This window comes from Centropristis striata, chromosome 19 (genome assembly GCF_030273125.1).
Source record: "Centropristis striata isolate RG_2023a ecotype Rhode Island chromosome 19, C.striata_1.0, whole genome shotgun sequence".
Lineage (NCBI taxonomy): Eukaryota > Metazoa > Chordata > Actinopteri > Perciformes > Serranidae > Centropristis > Centropristis striata.
Genome location: NC_081535.1, coordinates 13,849,510 through 13,865,784, shown reverse-complemented (window position 1 = coordinate 13,865,784; position 16,275 = coordinate 13,849,510). Strand labels below are relative to the sequence as shown.

General features: G+C 40.1%; 1 protein-coding gene across 2 annotated transcripts; it reads left to right on the top strand.

The window, feature by feature from the left end:
* The first annotated feature begins 18 nt into the window (after nucleotides 1-18).
* sgsm1b (small G protein signaling modulator 1b) lies at nucleotides 19-15,674 on the top strand. 2 transcript variants are annotated; one of them, XM_059358562.1, is made up of 25 exons: nucleotides 19-112; nucleotides 215-258; nucleotides 2,283-2,358; nucleotides 3,189-3,351; nucleotides 3,507-3,659; nucleotides 3,962-4,029; nucleotides 4,153-4,295; nucleotides 4,388-4,519; nucleotides 4,636-4,760; nucleotides 5,598-5,665; nucleotides 5,755-5,918; nucleotides 6,022-6,151; nucleotides 6,577-6,703; nucleotides 6,786-6,850; nucleotides 6,966-7,111; nucleotides 8,294-8,422; nucleotides 8,514-8,687; nucleotides 8,837-8,905; nucleotides 9,542-10,762; nucleotides 11,451-11,575; nucleotides 11,653-11,735; nucleotides 11,831-11,940; nucleotides 12,024-12,120; nucleotides 12,226-12,393; nucleotides 13,370-15,674. In XM_059358562.1, exons 1-25 carry the CDS (start codon nucleotides 106-108, stop codon nucleotides 13,456-13,458), a joined length of 3,876 nt encoding a protein of 1,291 aa, XP_059214545.1. In that variant the 5' UTR covers nucleotides 19-105; the 3' UTR covers nucleotides 13,459-15,674. The 2 variants fall into 2 exon arrangements, with proteins under 2 accessions (XP_059214545.1, XP_059214544.1); XM_059358561.1 differs by having other exon boundaries at nucleotides 86-258.
* Nucleotides 15,675-16,275: the final 601 nt, after the last annotated feature.

Sequence of the window (16,275 nt, the reverse complement as noted above, 5' to 3'; positions counted from 1 at the left end):
AGCCTCTCTGTCTTTTCAGCAGTGTTGTCTTCGTTGCTTTCAGGAAGACATCCTCCATAAAAAAACAGAGCCGTGCGTGTCAGCCGCTACACCCTTCCTGGAGCGATGGGAGGTACTGCCGCCGTTATTATTTTCCTGTCGTGAGCCCTGTCATCATTTATTTCCCACACCAGCAATCTGATCAGCATATTCATTATGTTTTCCCCCGTGACAGAGGCCGAGACGCGTCAGAAATTGCTGCGCAATGTGAAGAAAGAGGTTCGTTACATTTTTATTTCTTTCCCATCACAGTTTATGTTTACTGTCGCTGGAAGCTGAGGCGATGTGTGTGTATGTGGACATCGTTCACCGGGTTTGAGCCACGACTACGCCACAGGCCTGTTTATCATCAGATTGACCATCTATTTTGCATAATAAATGCAGATGCGATGGTAAAATTGTATGTTTTTGATTGCTGTTAGACTGGCGTGAGATGATGTGACGATGATAGTGATGATGATGCTGATGGTGGTGATGATGATGATGCTGATGATGATACAGATGATAGTGGTGATGATGATTCTATATCATGGGGAAAATCACACATTTAAAAACCAGTGCAGATTCATTTGTTTGTGTCATTGCAAACCTGTTTGCTTCCTTTTCCCCCATATCTTGGAATAGTCTCTCTCTCTCCCTCCCTCTCTCTCTCTCTCTTTCTGTAGATATCATGGTTAAACTGACATTTCTATAGCTCGCCTTCTTATTATTCACAACTTAAAGGTGTGACCTTGGCATTTGTCTCATTGGCATTTCCATGAAACCATTAAATGTAACAAAAAAAAGTCCACCCCAAGCTGGCTGATTTATGAGGGAATAATGAGCCATTTGGATATTAATCTACATTGAAATTATTAGACAGTACAGCTCAGATGCTCCCAAACCGCTCAGTGACTCCACGACTCCCCAGGGAGAGAAAACAGGATGTTTTATTCATTGCTGAGAAAGACCTGTGCTTCCAGTCTTATCGCGTCCGTGCTCCCCCTCACCTGTGAGTCATTGCCTCTCAAACATCCATGACTCGGGTGCTCGATCCTGCAGCAAGGAGGGGCTCTGCTGTGATATCTATAGATTTTAAATACAGAAAAAAACATGATAATGGATTTACAATGTTTGATTTAAAATGGTTTGTTTAGATATACAAAGCAGACTTTTGGGGATGCAAGAACACAGACATAACACATTTTGTTTGTCTCATCTGCAATTTTGTGATTCCGGACTCATTTTTGTACAATAACATTTCAATTTATACCTAAAAAGAGCAGAAAAGTCTCATCATGATTTCTGACAGGACCGTTATAGAACACTATTCTCTCATTTTGTGATCATACAGCACAAACCATCACAATAAATTCAGTACATTTTACAGTTCAATCTTGCATTTCTTATCAACAAATGTACACATGACCTTTTCCAAAATATTAGCTTATAAATATACTTATCCAACAAGTAATACCTATTTCACTAAAATACCAACTTAAAATTGTATCAACTGTTGATAAGGATGACAGGAATGACAACAAGGCCAGGACATTAGACAAGACAAAAAAATAAGATGTGTGCCTTCACCTGGTAGGGGAGGATCTTACAGTGAGACGCCATAGAGTTGCATCATGGGAATTTAGGATGCAGTGTTTTGGGAGTTTGATCCATAAGACTAAAGGGCTAAAGGGGATATTTGGACCTTTGCTGCTTCAATTGTAACCTTTTTTTTTAAAAGCCTGTTTCTCGCAACTATTCCAATCTTGTGAAAGTGCATTGCTAAATTGCTGTAGTGCCCCTTAAACGATGCAACAAGACAATACTTGTTTGGACATTCTCTAAAGATAGGTGTTAAAAGTAAAAAATCATTCAAGACTTGAGTGAAATCTCAGGGTTTCTGTGCATTTTTCCCATACTCAAGTTGAAATTTTGAGATGGGAAAGCCAACAAAAGGTCCTAATGCATGTATTATAATTTCAAAGGAATCCCAAAGCTTGTGGTGCTCGTAGATGGTTTAGGAAAGCATGCCAGAGGTTGTGTAATGAGCCAGATGGATGAGTTTACACAGTAAATGAATAATTTGCTCCCTTGACTTTATGCCTTTGTTGTGGGACGGCACTGCTCCTTCATCACTGATCACAACCTCTCGTAATGTATTACCCCTTGCTTCCTGTTGTGCTTCTTGTTTTGACACCTGGTCACCTTATGTAATTGTGTCAGACGGATAAAATGTTGTCTCACCGTGTACCTTTCTTGCTTAGGTGAAACAAATTATGGAGGAGGCAGTAACGAGGAAATTTGTGCACGCAGACAGCAGCCACATCATATCCTTCTGCGGTAAATGTGTTTTTTATGATTACACTGCACAATAAGCAATCTCTCTCAGACACTGTGTTCCGAAACTGAGGTCACATGCTCAAGGCATTTTCCATTAGCTTTAATGTTTAACAAAAACTTAAGAATGGGTAGGTTACACAAGAGGAAGAGACTGGACAAACTATAGAGAGGTAGATTTATATGTGGTATTATTTTTGTTTTGTTCATCTTTTTTCTTCTTCAAAAACAGTTCAGCCTTTTGTATCTTATTTCAGAGAGTATAGCACAGGACATGCTGTATCAAATAATCAAAGCCACAGTTAGTTGTTACAGCCACGTCGACATGCATCGTGCAGATGGTTGACATCGGTTTGTGTCAAGCTGTTACCTCCTACGAGTGCATCCCCACGGTGCAAAATGGTCCGTTCAAGCAATGTAAATCCTAACAATTTATTTCCATAATGGTATTAGTCATGTCTATTTATATTTAACAAAGTGGATGCATGACTCTGTATTAAAGTAGACAACACCATTCAAAGAGTGTTGATGCTAACCAAGACTGAGGCGTGTGTGATTCACATCCCTTATATCCTAGCAACTGTAGACAGTGTTGAGCAAATTTTAGTCTATTTCTACTTGTGCCACCTGTGCTTGCTTTCCACCTGTTTTATATAAAAATGATTAAGGCCTCCGGCTTTCAAAGAGGAATCTGCACTCATGAGATGAAAACAAAACTCAAAGGCAAATAAAGCAAAGCCATCTTAAGGAAACAGAAACGTGAATAAAATTGAATTCAAATGAAAAAATATCTTAATAAAATATTGACTAATACTCTGTGCATGTGTGTGTAGCTGTAGTGGAGGCCTGCATGCTTCATGGACTGAAGCGGCGTATTGCAGGCCTGCTGTGCAGTAACAAGGTCGCAGCACTCTTCATGAAGGCGGCAAAAAGCTTTTCGCCCGCTGAGGAACTCTGCCACAAGGTCCAGGAGCTGGAACAGATCATTGAAAACAGGTGAGGTGTTAACTTCCACCTGTGAGCGGAGAGACATTAAAGTATATCTCTCCCCTTTGTGTTCTGCATCCTAATGCCTGCCTACTGTATATGTCTGTTCCTATAACAAGCTATACAGATATCTCATTAGTCAGGTTTCTTTTCTGTTTTCTCAGCAAGCAGAACAATTCTTCACTGAGTAATGAACGCAGTCGGCAATCCAAGTTGGCGAACCTCCCTCCTCAGGCACTGAGACACCTGTGGATCCGGACTGCACTGATGGAGAAGCTCCTGGATAAGATTGTCCTGTACTTGGTGGAGAACAGCAGGTATTGCTATACATCACTCAATGCAATTATGAGCTGCTTGCTCTGGAAGAGGATGTCCTCAATTCAATGGCCTTAAGTTATTCTCTGTAAGAACTAATTTCTTACTGATCGTCTCTCTCTCTCTCTTTTTTTGTGCATCTAAGCTTAAACTGTTTTAACCTGTTATTCAAAACATTTTATTCTTCCTTCTATGACTCCTATTGCACACAATTTATGATAACATCCCACATTACCATATTATGTGGTTAGCGCTGTGGTATGCAAACAGGATGCTGTGAATGATTTTTTCATGTTTCCTGCAGTGCCTTCTATGAGAAAGAAGCCATGCTGATGGATCCTGTTGATGGGCCGATTCTTGCATCTCTATTGGGTATTTGTAAACCGCAGTAACCTACACGTCATCACACGAAAACCCTTTATTTTGCCTTCCTATACCAATGCCCAGCTTGTATTATTCAGAACTTAAAAGTATCTGACTTATCATGTTTTACAGTTGGCCCTTGTGCTTTGGAGTTCACCAAAGTTAAGACTGCAGACCATTTCTGGACGGACCCGTCTGCTGACGAGCTCGTGCAGCGGCACCGCATCCACAGCGGCCACTGTCGGCAGGATTCACCCTCCAGACGGCCTGCCTTGGTAGATCGTGAAGGAATGAATGGATTTTAATCACATACTCAACTATACGTTACAGCGTGTAATACTTTTGATGTCTTCTTAACCTGTATCAGATCCAGAAGAGACAGTCCAGTGGTAGCATGGATGACCGTCCTATCATGTGGGTGAGGGAGTATGTTGAATCACTCCATCAGAACTCCAGAGCCACACTTCTGTTTGGAAAGAACAATGTGCTGGTACAGCCGGTGCGTGCTGCTCTTTTTCACTATATCTTTTACTGCAATAGGCTTGTTTACTAATCAACTTATATAAATAGAATTGTTGCATTTTGTGACTTGAAAGCTATTCCTTGTGTATGCAGAGAGATGACATGGAGGCCATCCCAGGCTACCTTTCTCTACACCAAACTGCAGACCTCATGACACTGAAGTGGACGCCCAATCAGCTGATGAATGGCAACGTGGGGGAACTAGACTCTGAGAAAAGGTTTGTCCAACAGAGTGGTGGATTGTAAAAAAAGAAGTGGACAAAGCCACCGTTTCATCACCCATTGGTTTGTGGTATTTTGGACGTTTTAGTACAATCAAGCAATGACCAAGACATTTTCAGACAACCACAATGTTGCAATTAACTTTCAGGAACTAAAACACACTGTGAAAAACCAAAAGTTCTAAGACAAACACATGAGGCGCATTTCCTTTAGTTACTTTTCCCTCTAGTGAACTGCTATTGGTGTGTCTTGGGAGAGAGGATCTGCCCAACTTCACCGGTTAGCGGCTCAGGTAGCAGCTCAGAAAGTACCTGCCTCGGGTAGGTACTTTCTGAGCCACTAGAAACCGTTGAGGTGGGATATGACGCGAGTAGAACTCGACACAAGCACAACATAATGGCGCCATTTTTAAAAGAAATAAGCAGAGCAGAGTGAGACGAGAGAATCGAGAACAAGAAACCAAAGAAGAGAAGACGATGATCAAAGGAATACGACAGCCACGTCGGTCTGTTGTCAGCGTTGCGTCACTGACGTCACGGTCAAAATTTTTATTGAATAATCACGTATGTGTCGCAGGACTATTTACGCCACATTCGAACTCCGTTGGTAAGCCGCTACAAAAGTAACAAAGGCTGAGGGGAATTAACTGGTAGGCGTAGCCAAAATACACTTTTCAAAAAGAAACACGCCTATGGACATAAACAATGGGTTCACTTTTCAGATCCAGAAGCTACATCCACTTATTATCCAGTCTATGGATAGAACCCAGTCTAATAAAAACATGTCCTTACACAGTTGACTGAAAGGCTTCCATTCTTTCATCTTTCTTTCAGTGTTTATTGGGATTATGCTATGACAATTCGTTTGGAAGAGATAGTGTATCTCCACTGTCACCAACAAGGTACAGTAATCTGTTTGTAATGTTTTAAACACCAAAGTAGATGTTTTCACAGTTATTCATCTTATTATCTAATGTGTTCATTTCTCCAGTGAACAGTGGAGGGACGGTAGTTTTGGTGAGCCAGGATGGCATCCAGAGACCTCCTTTACATTTCCCCAAAGGTGGACATCTCCTCCAGTTTCTCACCTGCCTGGAGACCGGCCTGCTACCTCACGGACAGCTGGACCCACCGCTCTGGAACCAGAGAGGAAAGGTCAGCATTAACATACTAAATACCTTCAATAGTTTCTGCAATACTGCTACATTTACCTACAACTATGATCTGTTGTAACAATCTGTTGCCTTTCTATTCACAGGGAAAGGTTTTCCCCAAGCTGCGGAAAAGGAGTCCACATGGCTCTTGTGATTCTGTATCCGATAAGGAAGATGATGAAGCAACCGATTATGTGTTTCGGATCCTCTTTCCTGGCAATCAGATGGAGTTCAGTAAGTGTCTTTAATCTTTCTGCTCTGCCTCCCTGAGCTAATCTAATAAAACCACATCAGAGACTACATCTACGATTGCATTAATCTCTTAATACTGATTTACCGATTAGATAATTTCACTTTAGATTAATCTGTTTTCCCTACACATATAGTCAGTATAGATCTTTCTTATTAATTTACCTCGACTGCTACATTTCATATCTTTTTCCTACCTCCTTAGTGTCTCTGTGACCATTTCACATTATTGTCCCATCAACAATAAGGAGACTTTGCATGGACATACAGTCATTTATCTGCCACATCTCCCTCTCTCCATTTGTTTTCAACGTTTTTCATGTGTAAATCAACTGGAATTACATCTTGTTTTACTTGCTTATTATAATGATAGTAGAAGTGGTAATAATAAGGGCTATCATGCTGTGCAGTGGCCCTGGAGCTAATGGATCAGGGTGTAAACATGTGGCAGCCGACGCCCAGAAAGTCCTCCTGCTCCTCCTGCTCCCAGAATGGCTCCTCTGATGGCTCTTTGCCTAATGGCTGTAATCAGGAAAGGTAAGTATTTCCTCGGAACAGCTTCGAATATAAATTCAAGTTCATCTAGTGGACTACATTCGCCATTTTCCTTTTCTACCAGGGCTCCCTTAAAGCTCCTCTGTGACACCATGAAGTACCAGATAATCTCCCGTGCTTTCTACGGATGTGAGTACAGATAACTGCTGGTTAACTTTGATTCATCTGGGAATGATTTAATTCTTGGTGAAACAGTAGTTCTTGTAAGTAATAAAGCTTTTATATTTTTATCTTTCCTCTGCAGGGCTTGCATACTGCCGGCATTTGTCCACAGTTCGTACCCATCTGTCTGCTCTGGTCAACACCACTATAGTTGACCATAATATGCCCTGTGATGCCCGAGGAGGGCTCTCTGTGGAAGTCTGGGGCCAGTTTCTCAAAGATAGCTCTGTAAGATTCACACAGACACATTGGGCAATAAGATATATTTGGGGTTTTAATTTGTTATAGTAATAAATGGTTCATTCAAAGATATACTATACAGAATGTTCCTAAGAAAAACAATGCATTGACTCATACAAAAATAATTCCTCTCAATCCGGGAACAGCCATGTATTTTTTTTTTTTAATGCACCGTTATCTTGTGATAACGACTTATTATTTCGTTATCTAGATATAACAAAGATCGCTTTCTCGTGGTAACAAATCCATTATTTTTCGTTATCTCGATACAACAAAGATCGTTTTCTCGTGATAACTAATTTAATCAACTTAATTAGGCAGCTTTGAGGGAAGTGCCTGGCGCACAATACAAAGGTAAGCAAAATGCAGCAAATATTGTGCAAAATGCAGCAATAACAAAATGTTTTAGCTTATTAGTTAAACATACATTAAAGAAACATAATGGGACTGTGCTTAGGTGCTGACTTGGGTTAAAAAGTGTAGATATAAGGTCTGATGGATTCATATTGTGAAGAGACATAGTAGCCACATGGCTACTTAATATTTCCTTCGAAGGTTTCACATGGCTACTGAATATTCACGTGACCATGGTCACGTGAATATTAGGTGTGGTGTAGTGTGGTATGGTGTCTGCAGCCAGCGTAAACCTACCTAATGTGTTAATGTGTACATGATGCACCTGGATGCAAGAATGAGATAAACAGTGCCTACAGTATGTCCGCGCACATAAATTACGCACGGAGCTGTGAACTGGCTGGCTCATTTCACTATATGCAGTGTAGTTAAGTTGAATTGCACTTATAGGCCATATTGTAACGTTAGTTGTCTCAGTCCCATTATGTTTTACAGACACTTGTAGTGAACTAATAAGCAAAAAATTTGTTTATGCTACCATTTGCTCCATATTTGCTGCATTTTGATTCCCTTTGTATCAGGCCCTTCCCTCAAAACAGTCTAATTAAACCTCAATTATTATTGATTAAATTATTGATAAAGTCATTACGTTTATTTAATTCGTTATCACGAGAAAACAATTTTTGTTATATCTAGATAATGAAATAGTAAGTTGTTATCACAAGATAACGGTGCATAAAAAAAAAATACATGGCCTTTCATGGCTTCTGTAATTATCCATGTGTGTTGATAAATACCAGATATTATCTTGTTCAGGCATTTGAGGAAGAGGAGATACACAGGCTTGTGTATTTTGGTGGTGTGGATCCATCACTACGCAAAGAGGTCTGGCCCTTCCTGTTGGGACACTACCAGTTTACCATGACTGAGAAATGCCGGTTGGAGGTATTCCCATGTGCTCTTAGAATGTATCATTATACACATATACACCACAGGGTATAGTACAGTGTTTGTTTACACACGTTTTCTGTTTCAGATTGACGAGCAAATGCGGGTTATGTATGAGCAGACTATGAAGGAGTGGCAGGGTTGTGAGGCCATTGTCCGTCAGAGGGAGAGAGAAAAACACGCTGAGGCCATCGCCAGATGTTCGTCTGGAGCCAGTGTGGAAAGAGGACCGGTACAGCGGGACTCCACCATTAGTACAGATGTAAGTTTGACCTTTTGGCATAAAATGTGCTGCATTGTGTAACGTTATCACAACTGACAAAACACAAGAGAACTGCGCATAGTGTTTCAAAACAAGTTTGATGACAATTCAGATTTTTGTCTCTTGTGTGATGCTTTTCTCCATTCCAGTCATCTCTAAGTAGCAGCTCTGATCAACAGAATGCCCATTCACAAAGTGATTCCAGCAGCAGCCCACAGGTAGTTTTTTATTAACATCACAACAGCAAAGAGCTCTAGTAAAAAAGACACTATGTCTCATTAAATAAGTGTAAACCCACTTATCAGAACTTATATATTTTTCCATACTATATGTTTTTAGACTGATTTCCTCCTTTTCATTATAATTTTAAAATGCAGAAACTCGTTTGGAATAGATAAAAAATTTGCCGCCATTATTCTTTCTCAGTTATATCATTGCGAAAAAAACGGAGGAGCCTTTAAGAGCATGCCAAAAACTGACAAATCAAAGTTCACTGGCATAAAAAAAACCTCACATTGATGAGTGGTTTTAAAGTATATCTAATTTATAAGATAAGATAAGATAAGATAAGATAAGATAAGACTTTATTTATCCCGCAGTGGGGAAATTTAGTTATCACAGCAGCTCAAGATACAGACACATGGATATAGAAGACAGAATAAGAATATTAAAAAAATGAGACATATATATATATATATATACATATACATTCTATACATACATTCTGCTTTTTGGAATTCATTTTTAATCATAGCTAATGGGTTAACACATGCAAAACCCCTGGTGCAACCCTTAAACATTTGTTTTGAGATCCAAAATATAATGCACTTTCACCAGTTTCTTGTGTTTTCCAGGTGTTTGGATCTGTTGAGGCAGTGGATCAGATTGAGACTGAGCCCAGGGCTGAGGAAGTACAGCCCAGCAGTCCACTGAAGGACATCACAAGTGGCACTTCAGATGCACCACAACTTCCCTCTCCAGGTCTGTTAAATCAAGGTCCAGTTTCAGAAAACAGCCCTCTTGTGACAGAGCCAGCTGGTGGATCTGCACTCTCTGAGAAGTCAGAGGCAGCATCAGAAGTCTTACATGAGAAAACTGGATTACAGCCAGGAGAGGAGGATGTAAAGGACCAAGTAGTCAAAGATGAAGTTACAGAGACAAAGATGGAGACAGTCTCAGAAAGTGAGGCGGTTAAGGAGTGTGGAACCAGTAAGACACAAGAGACATCTGAATCTGAAGAAAAACCTGTAGAAGTAGAAGAAAAAGATACAACTAAAAATGAGCAAAGTGAAGATTTGAAAGCATTAGACACAAATAGGAATTTAAGAAGTGTTCCAGAGAGCACTAATGTTCTAAAGCTAGAAAGAGAGATTCATAATGAATATTTCCAAGCACCTCCACTTGGCCAGACCTTGAGTTTTCAAGCACACAAGAACAAAGATCTGGAAGTGGAGCCATTATATCCACCTACAGCAGACAAAGATACTAATCCAGAGAGTGAAAAAATGTCGGAGACTTCTGAAAAACCTGAAGCAACTTTTGAAAAAAAGGCCTGTAACACAGAGTTAGAAAGAAAGAGTGCTGAAGCTACAGTTTGTGACTTGGCTGAAATGAAAAAAGACAAAACTGCAGAAATTCCGTTTGAGAAACCCGGTTCGAATTCACCTGTCAGACAAGTCCTGCACGCTCTCCAGTCAGCATCAAGGGGCAGCCTTTCACTATCGTCCCACTCTCGGCAATCTCCGGACACAGCAGATTCGGATGACTCTCCTTCGGCCCTGGAAATGGAGGACATTCCTGCAGGGACATGCGTGACCTCTGAGGATATCAAGGCCAGGCCTTTGGCAGGCCTCGCCGCACCACCTGTCTCCCTTGCCCAAAGACAGAAAATGGCATCAGAGGGACTCGTCCTAGATCACCATCTGGACACAGCCTGTAACACCAGTCCTGAGGGCACAGACCTGGGTCTTTCTGAAGAGGAGCCTGAGTTGGAAAATGTGCTCACTGAACCAGAATCTGCAGAGATGGGAGGTGACGCCAAACATGACGAATCCTCAGAAGAACAAACCTATTCTGTAAGCATTACACTTGACTTACTTCATCTTTAATAGGCGTGTTTCCACTGAGTACTTTTTGGAAAGAGTGTTTTGGCTGCACCCACTAATTAGTTCCCCTCGGCCTCTGTTCCCATACAGGTACTTTTTTAGCGGCTAACCAATGTAGTTTGAATGTGACAACAGACCGAAGCAGCAAGCAGTGTGGTCAACTTAGCAACTATTGTCGCAATATTTAGTGACTATTCAGACCCCTCTAGGGACTCTTTTTCAAAAAAGTGACCAGCAACAAAACTAGCGACTTTTTCTGGTGTTATTGGAGACTTTTGGAGACTACTCTTCTTAACGAGTAGCAAGTGCCGTCCCAAAGCACTCACAAGCGGCCCAGTCCTCCTGCAGCAGTCTCTCTCAGCTGCAGTTAGAGCGGGAGATGTTAACCCCTCAGTGTCCAGACTGCAAATGAATCACGCATGGGCGAAGTGGCCGCCTCAATCGTATCTAATCAGCGTCGACTAGTTAGTAGTGGCTCAGAAAGTAGGCAGGTACTTTCTGAGCCACTACCTGAGCTGCTAACTGGTGAAGTTGGGCAGATCTTGGGCAGATCCTCTCTCCCAAGCCACACCCATAGTGGCTCACTAGAGGGAAAAGTACGTGGAAACACGCCTAATCACAACCATACACTTGCTAACACTCACTGTTATTTTTGTAGCAAGAAACTCTGGACATGTACTTGATCAATCTGCATCGCATTGACAAAGATGTCAGACGTTGTGACAGAGCATATTGCTACTTCACTCCTGAGAACCTGGAGAAGCTGCGTAACATCATGTGCAGGTAAACGCATCATTTTGCTAAATATCTCTGACATCAACCCTATACAAAAAATCTTAAAAATCTGTCTGTTTTTGCAGTTACGTGTGGCAGCATCTGGACACAGGTTACGTCCAGGGCATGTGTGATCTGCTGGCTCCTTTGCTGGTTATTCTAGACGATGGTCAGTAAAACTTTAATGCAAACTCTGTCAGTATACACTAAGCCTAAATGCACACAAACAGCTAAATTGGTTTTTTTTATGTGTGTGTTTCCCAGAGGTCATGGCATTCAGCTGCTTCACTGAACTGATGAAGAGGATGAACCAGAATTTTCCTCATGGAGGTGCCATGGACTCCCACTTTGCCAATATGCGTTCCCTTATCCAGGTATGAACATATATCTGCAGCAACACATGGTCATGCATGCACAGCAGCTGTAGCATAAGGACATTTTGTGTTTGCACTTATAGATCCTGGACTCTGAGCTGTTTGAACTGATGCAGCAGAATGGAGACTACACTCACTTCTACTTCTGTTATCGTTGGTTTCTACTTGACTTCAAAAGAGGTGATAGGAAACACAAGCACTGTGATATTTGCATGAATTGCCCATTGAAGACAATTTAGCAATGGGAGGCTTAATGGCATCTGTTTTGTGTTTTATTTTGCACAGAAATGGTGTATGATGATGTGTTCTCTGTGTGGGAAACAATCTGGGCAGCCAAGTACACTTCATCTGAGCACTTTGTCCTCTTCATTGCTCTGGCACTTGTGGAGATGTATAGAGACATCATCCTAGAAAATAACATGGACTTCACAGACATCATCAAGTTCTTCAATGGTAAGATGAGAACACTACAAATGCTACAGTCATATGACTTGACAAAATCAAAAACTTGCAACTGGAATGGACTTTAACACCAATGATTCACCACTTCACTTGGCCTTTTGACTTGAAAAATCTTTACCCAAGCCCAAAAATGAAAAAGTATTGTGGCAATTTAGACCTTTTTCCACAATGAGGCAGAGATACCAGACTCTTTCCACATGATTTATTTTTAGACAGCTATATCAGGCTAACAACTGAAAGCAACCACAATTGAACACAGACAGAAGGTGGAGTAACACATGAGTAACTGCCTTATACAAACAACCCGTACATAAACACAACAACTACAATGAATTTGCACTGAAATGTGAACATTATGACAAAATACAAGCAGAACAACGATGAATAATGAATGAACACCACAAAGCATCCCGGGAGCCACGTCTCCATTTTTAAATGTGCAGACTCCCAGCGCTACAGTATGTTATTTTTAAGGTATGCCACAAACAAATTAATCAACTAACTAACATTTAAACTATTAATTCGTCAGATCAACTGCATCCAGTCAAGTTGCACGAGTGAACCATGAAGAACCAAAGTTACTGCTACTGAGTGCCAGTTGGTGCTAAAAACTGTTGTTAAAATGGCTTTACACTTAGTGAACAGCACATTACAACTTGTTTAGAACTCAAAACCCAAAGATGAATACTTGGTACTTTACCTGGGACTTGTCAGTTTTGACTTGGGGCTTGACTCAGAACTTGCCTGCCTTGACTTTAGAATCTACTTGGGATTTAAGTGCTAGAAAACTAATAATCAGTGTAAGCAAAGTAAAACAGTTGAGATGATATTTCAGCTATGATAATAAAGGATACTTTCAAAATAAAACTTCCCCTCACTCAGTCTTAAGGAGCAAATTAACTATTATCAATATTACAAAGCAATTTACCTCTTGTAAGTCACAGTGATTTTCATGTTCCCTCCTTAGAAATGGCAGAGCGACACAACGTCCCGCAGGTCCTGATGATGGCTCGAGACCTGGTCAACAAAGTGCAGACGCTCATAGAAAACAAGTGATGATGCTGCTCTGCTGCTGTGCCCATGTTTGCTTTCTGCTAAATTATTTCAAGATACTGACACAACACCATAATAGTCATGTATTTAAGAGGAAATAAATAAATGTTAATGAAATGCAGTTATTGGTAAGTACTGAGAAGACAATTAAATCTGATCATTTTAAGATTGTTGTAAAACAACTTCTTTCCAGTTGCTCCTGTCTATATCCAGGAGATGCAATTATTTCCAGTAAATTTATTATTAAAGTGTTATTGTTCACCCAGTGAATGTACCCTTGTTGAAAATGCTTCAGGATGTTATTTATTTTGCCTTAAATTGAGCAATTTTTCAGGGATACAGCAACCAAATTCTTCACCGTATTGTTCTTCAAACTTGATTTTTTCCAGTTATACCTACCACACATCTTGTGATGCACTTGAATACATTTTCAATATTATTATTATTATTATTGCTGAAATTGTAGCTACCATGATTAAACATCTTGTGATGCACTTGAATATATTTTCAGTAATAATGTCTGGTTTTATTAGATGATTTGGTTTTGTGACGTGAGCGGTACATTAGAGGAGGTTGTGTCCAGGTAGCATGTGCGGTTTGCTTCTCAATAGCCATTTTGAGGACCACTTAGGCTTCTCTGAGGCTCTATGGTCCTCTTCCTGTCTGATGCACACAAGCTTGCAGGATATCCAGACCGAACCTGTGAACTCTTTGCAGTTTGGCATGAGTGCACATAGTTTGCATTCAGTATCGTGCTTTCTTCAAGTTCTTTGTGCTCCTTTTATCACTGTCCTCCTCTATGCATTGATTAGCTTTTATGTCCTGACAGATTGGTTCTTGCTGGTTCAAATGATTAATGCAGACACTCAGCACATTCTTCCCACTTAAAAACAACACAGTGCTGCTTATGCTAAAGAATTCAGCTGTTTTCTCATTAAGACAGTACAGTGCTAACAGATTCTACTTCCTTGCAGCATTACAGAAGCGGCTGCAAAGACTAATTCTGAGTGGTAAACTCAAAGGGGTGTGCAGTGAAGGCAGCGTGTTTCCTTTGCACTCTGCACTTCTCTTTTTCACTTTCGCCTTGAGATCAGTTTCATGGTTTTCTGCCTTTGTCTTGCCCTGCCAACCTTGGTTGCCTTGTCTTTACCACACACACAGTTCAGTGTTTTTTATGCCCAAACTGTTGGCAACAAGTCTTGCTGATATTTCCTTGAGTAACTATACATTTCTATTCACATTAACCCAAGATCCCTGTGTTCAAACCTCCTTAAAATGAGTGTTCCGAGAAAGGACCCTCCACCTTAATGTGTTTATTTTTATCTGGTGCCCTCCTGTTCCTGGGAGGATCCTCTATTTGGCCAGACTGTAATGGTCACAAGATTTACTACTGCACACCTCCTCATTGTTCATTGTTCATTGTACTGTATTATAGTGCTGCTCAGACTGTCATAGCTTCAGTTACTTGTAAATTTGATTTCTTTGAAGGCCTCATCAGGTTTTCAGGTCTTGAAAGTACCAGAAGGTTGAATTATTACATGTAAAGGGTCAGTTCAGTGGTAGCTTGTCAGTGGTGTGTAGCCATGCAGTTAATTTTGGTTTTTATGTGTGTATGTTTACACCACTGAATATTTTGCTGCTAATCCAATACAGTAGAGGTGAACAGAATTTAGCTGAAACTGTCATGGACATATTAATGTCAAAAGTTTCATTGGTTTAATAAGGTCTAACAGGACAGAATAAGGTCTTTGAATCTGCAGAAATCATTCCAGATGGATACTGTCAAGTCTCAGCAGATAAATACAAAACTATCTACATGGCTAGATGCCAGCACAAGTATGTCAGAATAGATGATTTATTGGTGCCACTAACAGTTGCAAAATAGCCAAACACCCATGATTGGTTCACTGTGGCTTAAATACCAGTGTTTCAGTACCACTGCTAATGTGTCTCCATATGATCTTCTTAAACATGCCTGAGTATTGCTGTTTGTGTATTGCAGTGTTTGTTGTCAGAAGATTTAAATGTGTTAAAAAAGAAACTAAGCTAGTACATATTTATTAAATGCAATACAATGTCTGTATATGGGCTTCATCGGATTATGAACAGAGAGATAGAAATATGCCATTGGAAATAAATATATTTTTATTTTTTTCTGTGTCTTCTCAAATTGTCACCTGGTATAATTCATTTATTGCGTATTAAAATATTATATTTTGCATCCTGTGTGCCTTGTGTATTTCCACAATTGACACTTTCATAGAGGTTAGTAGTTAGTCCTTTTTTCTTTTCTTTTTTTCAGATCACTTAACAGTCAACACATCTTTAGTTAGATACTTTTGGAGAAGGAAAAAAAAACACTTATGCCATTATTATATTACAGTATCTAAAATTTAAGGAGATATTTAATCTCATACGATATAAATATGATTGACCTGCCCTACTTCTTAGCCAGTGTAATACAATAAACTTCTAGGACTCTTTAGCCAAATGTTTTCCATGAGAATGAGCTTGATACCTTGATACTGAAATCCACAATGTCATCCAGGCTCATTCTGGAATGCACCAGCTAGTTTCCTTTCCCATTTTTGTTTTAACCTTCTGGATTGCCTTAAACCCAAAATCTGTCCAATAGGCACTTATGAAAACATTATTTAGCTTGTTTTTAAATGGCTTGACTATCATAGAACTTTTCATGATTTTAAAGCACTCAAAGAGATTCAGCAAAGTTCAGCTGAGTTGAGGCTTCAAAGAAAGATCCTTCCACCACAGCTCAGGAAATTGCCTGGCAAAACAAAGAGGGAAATTTCAAAGCCTGAA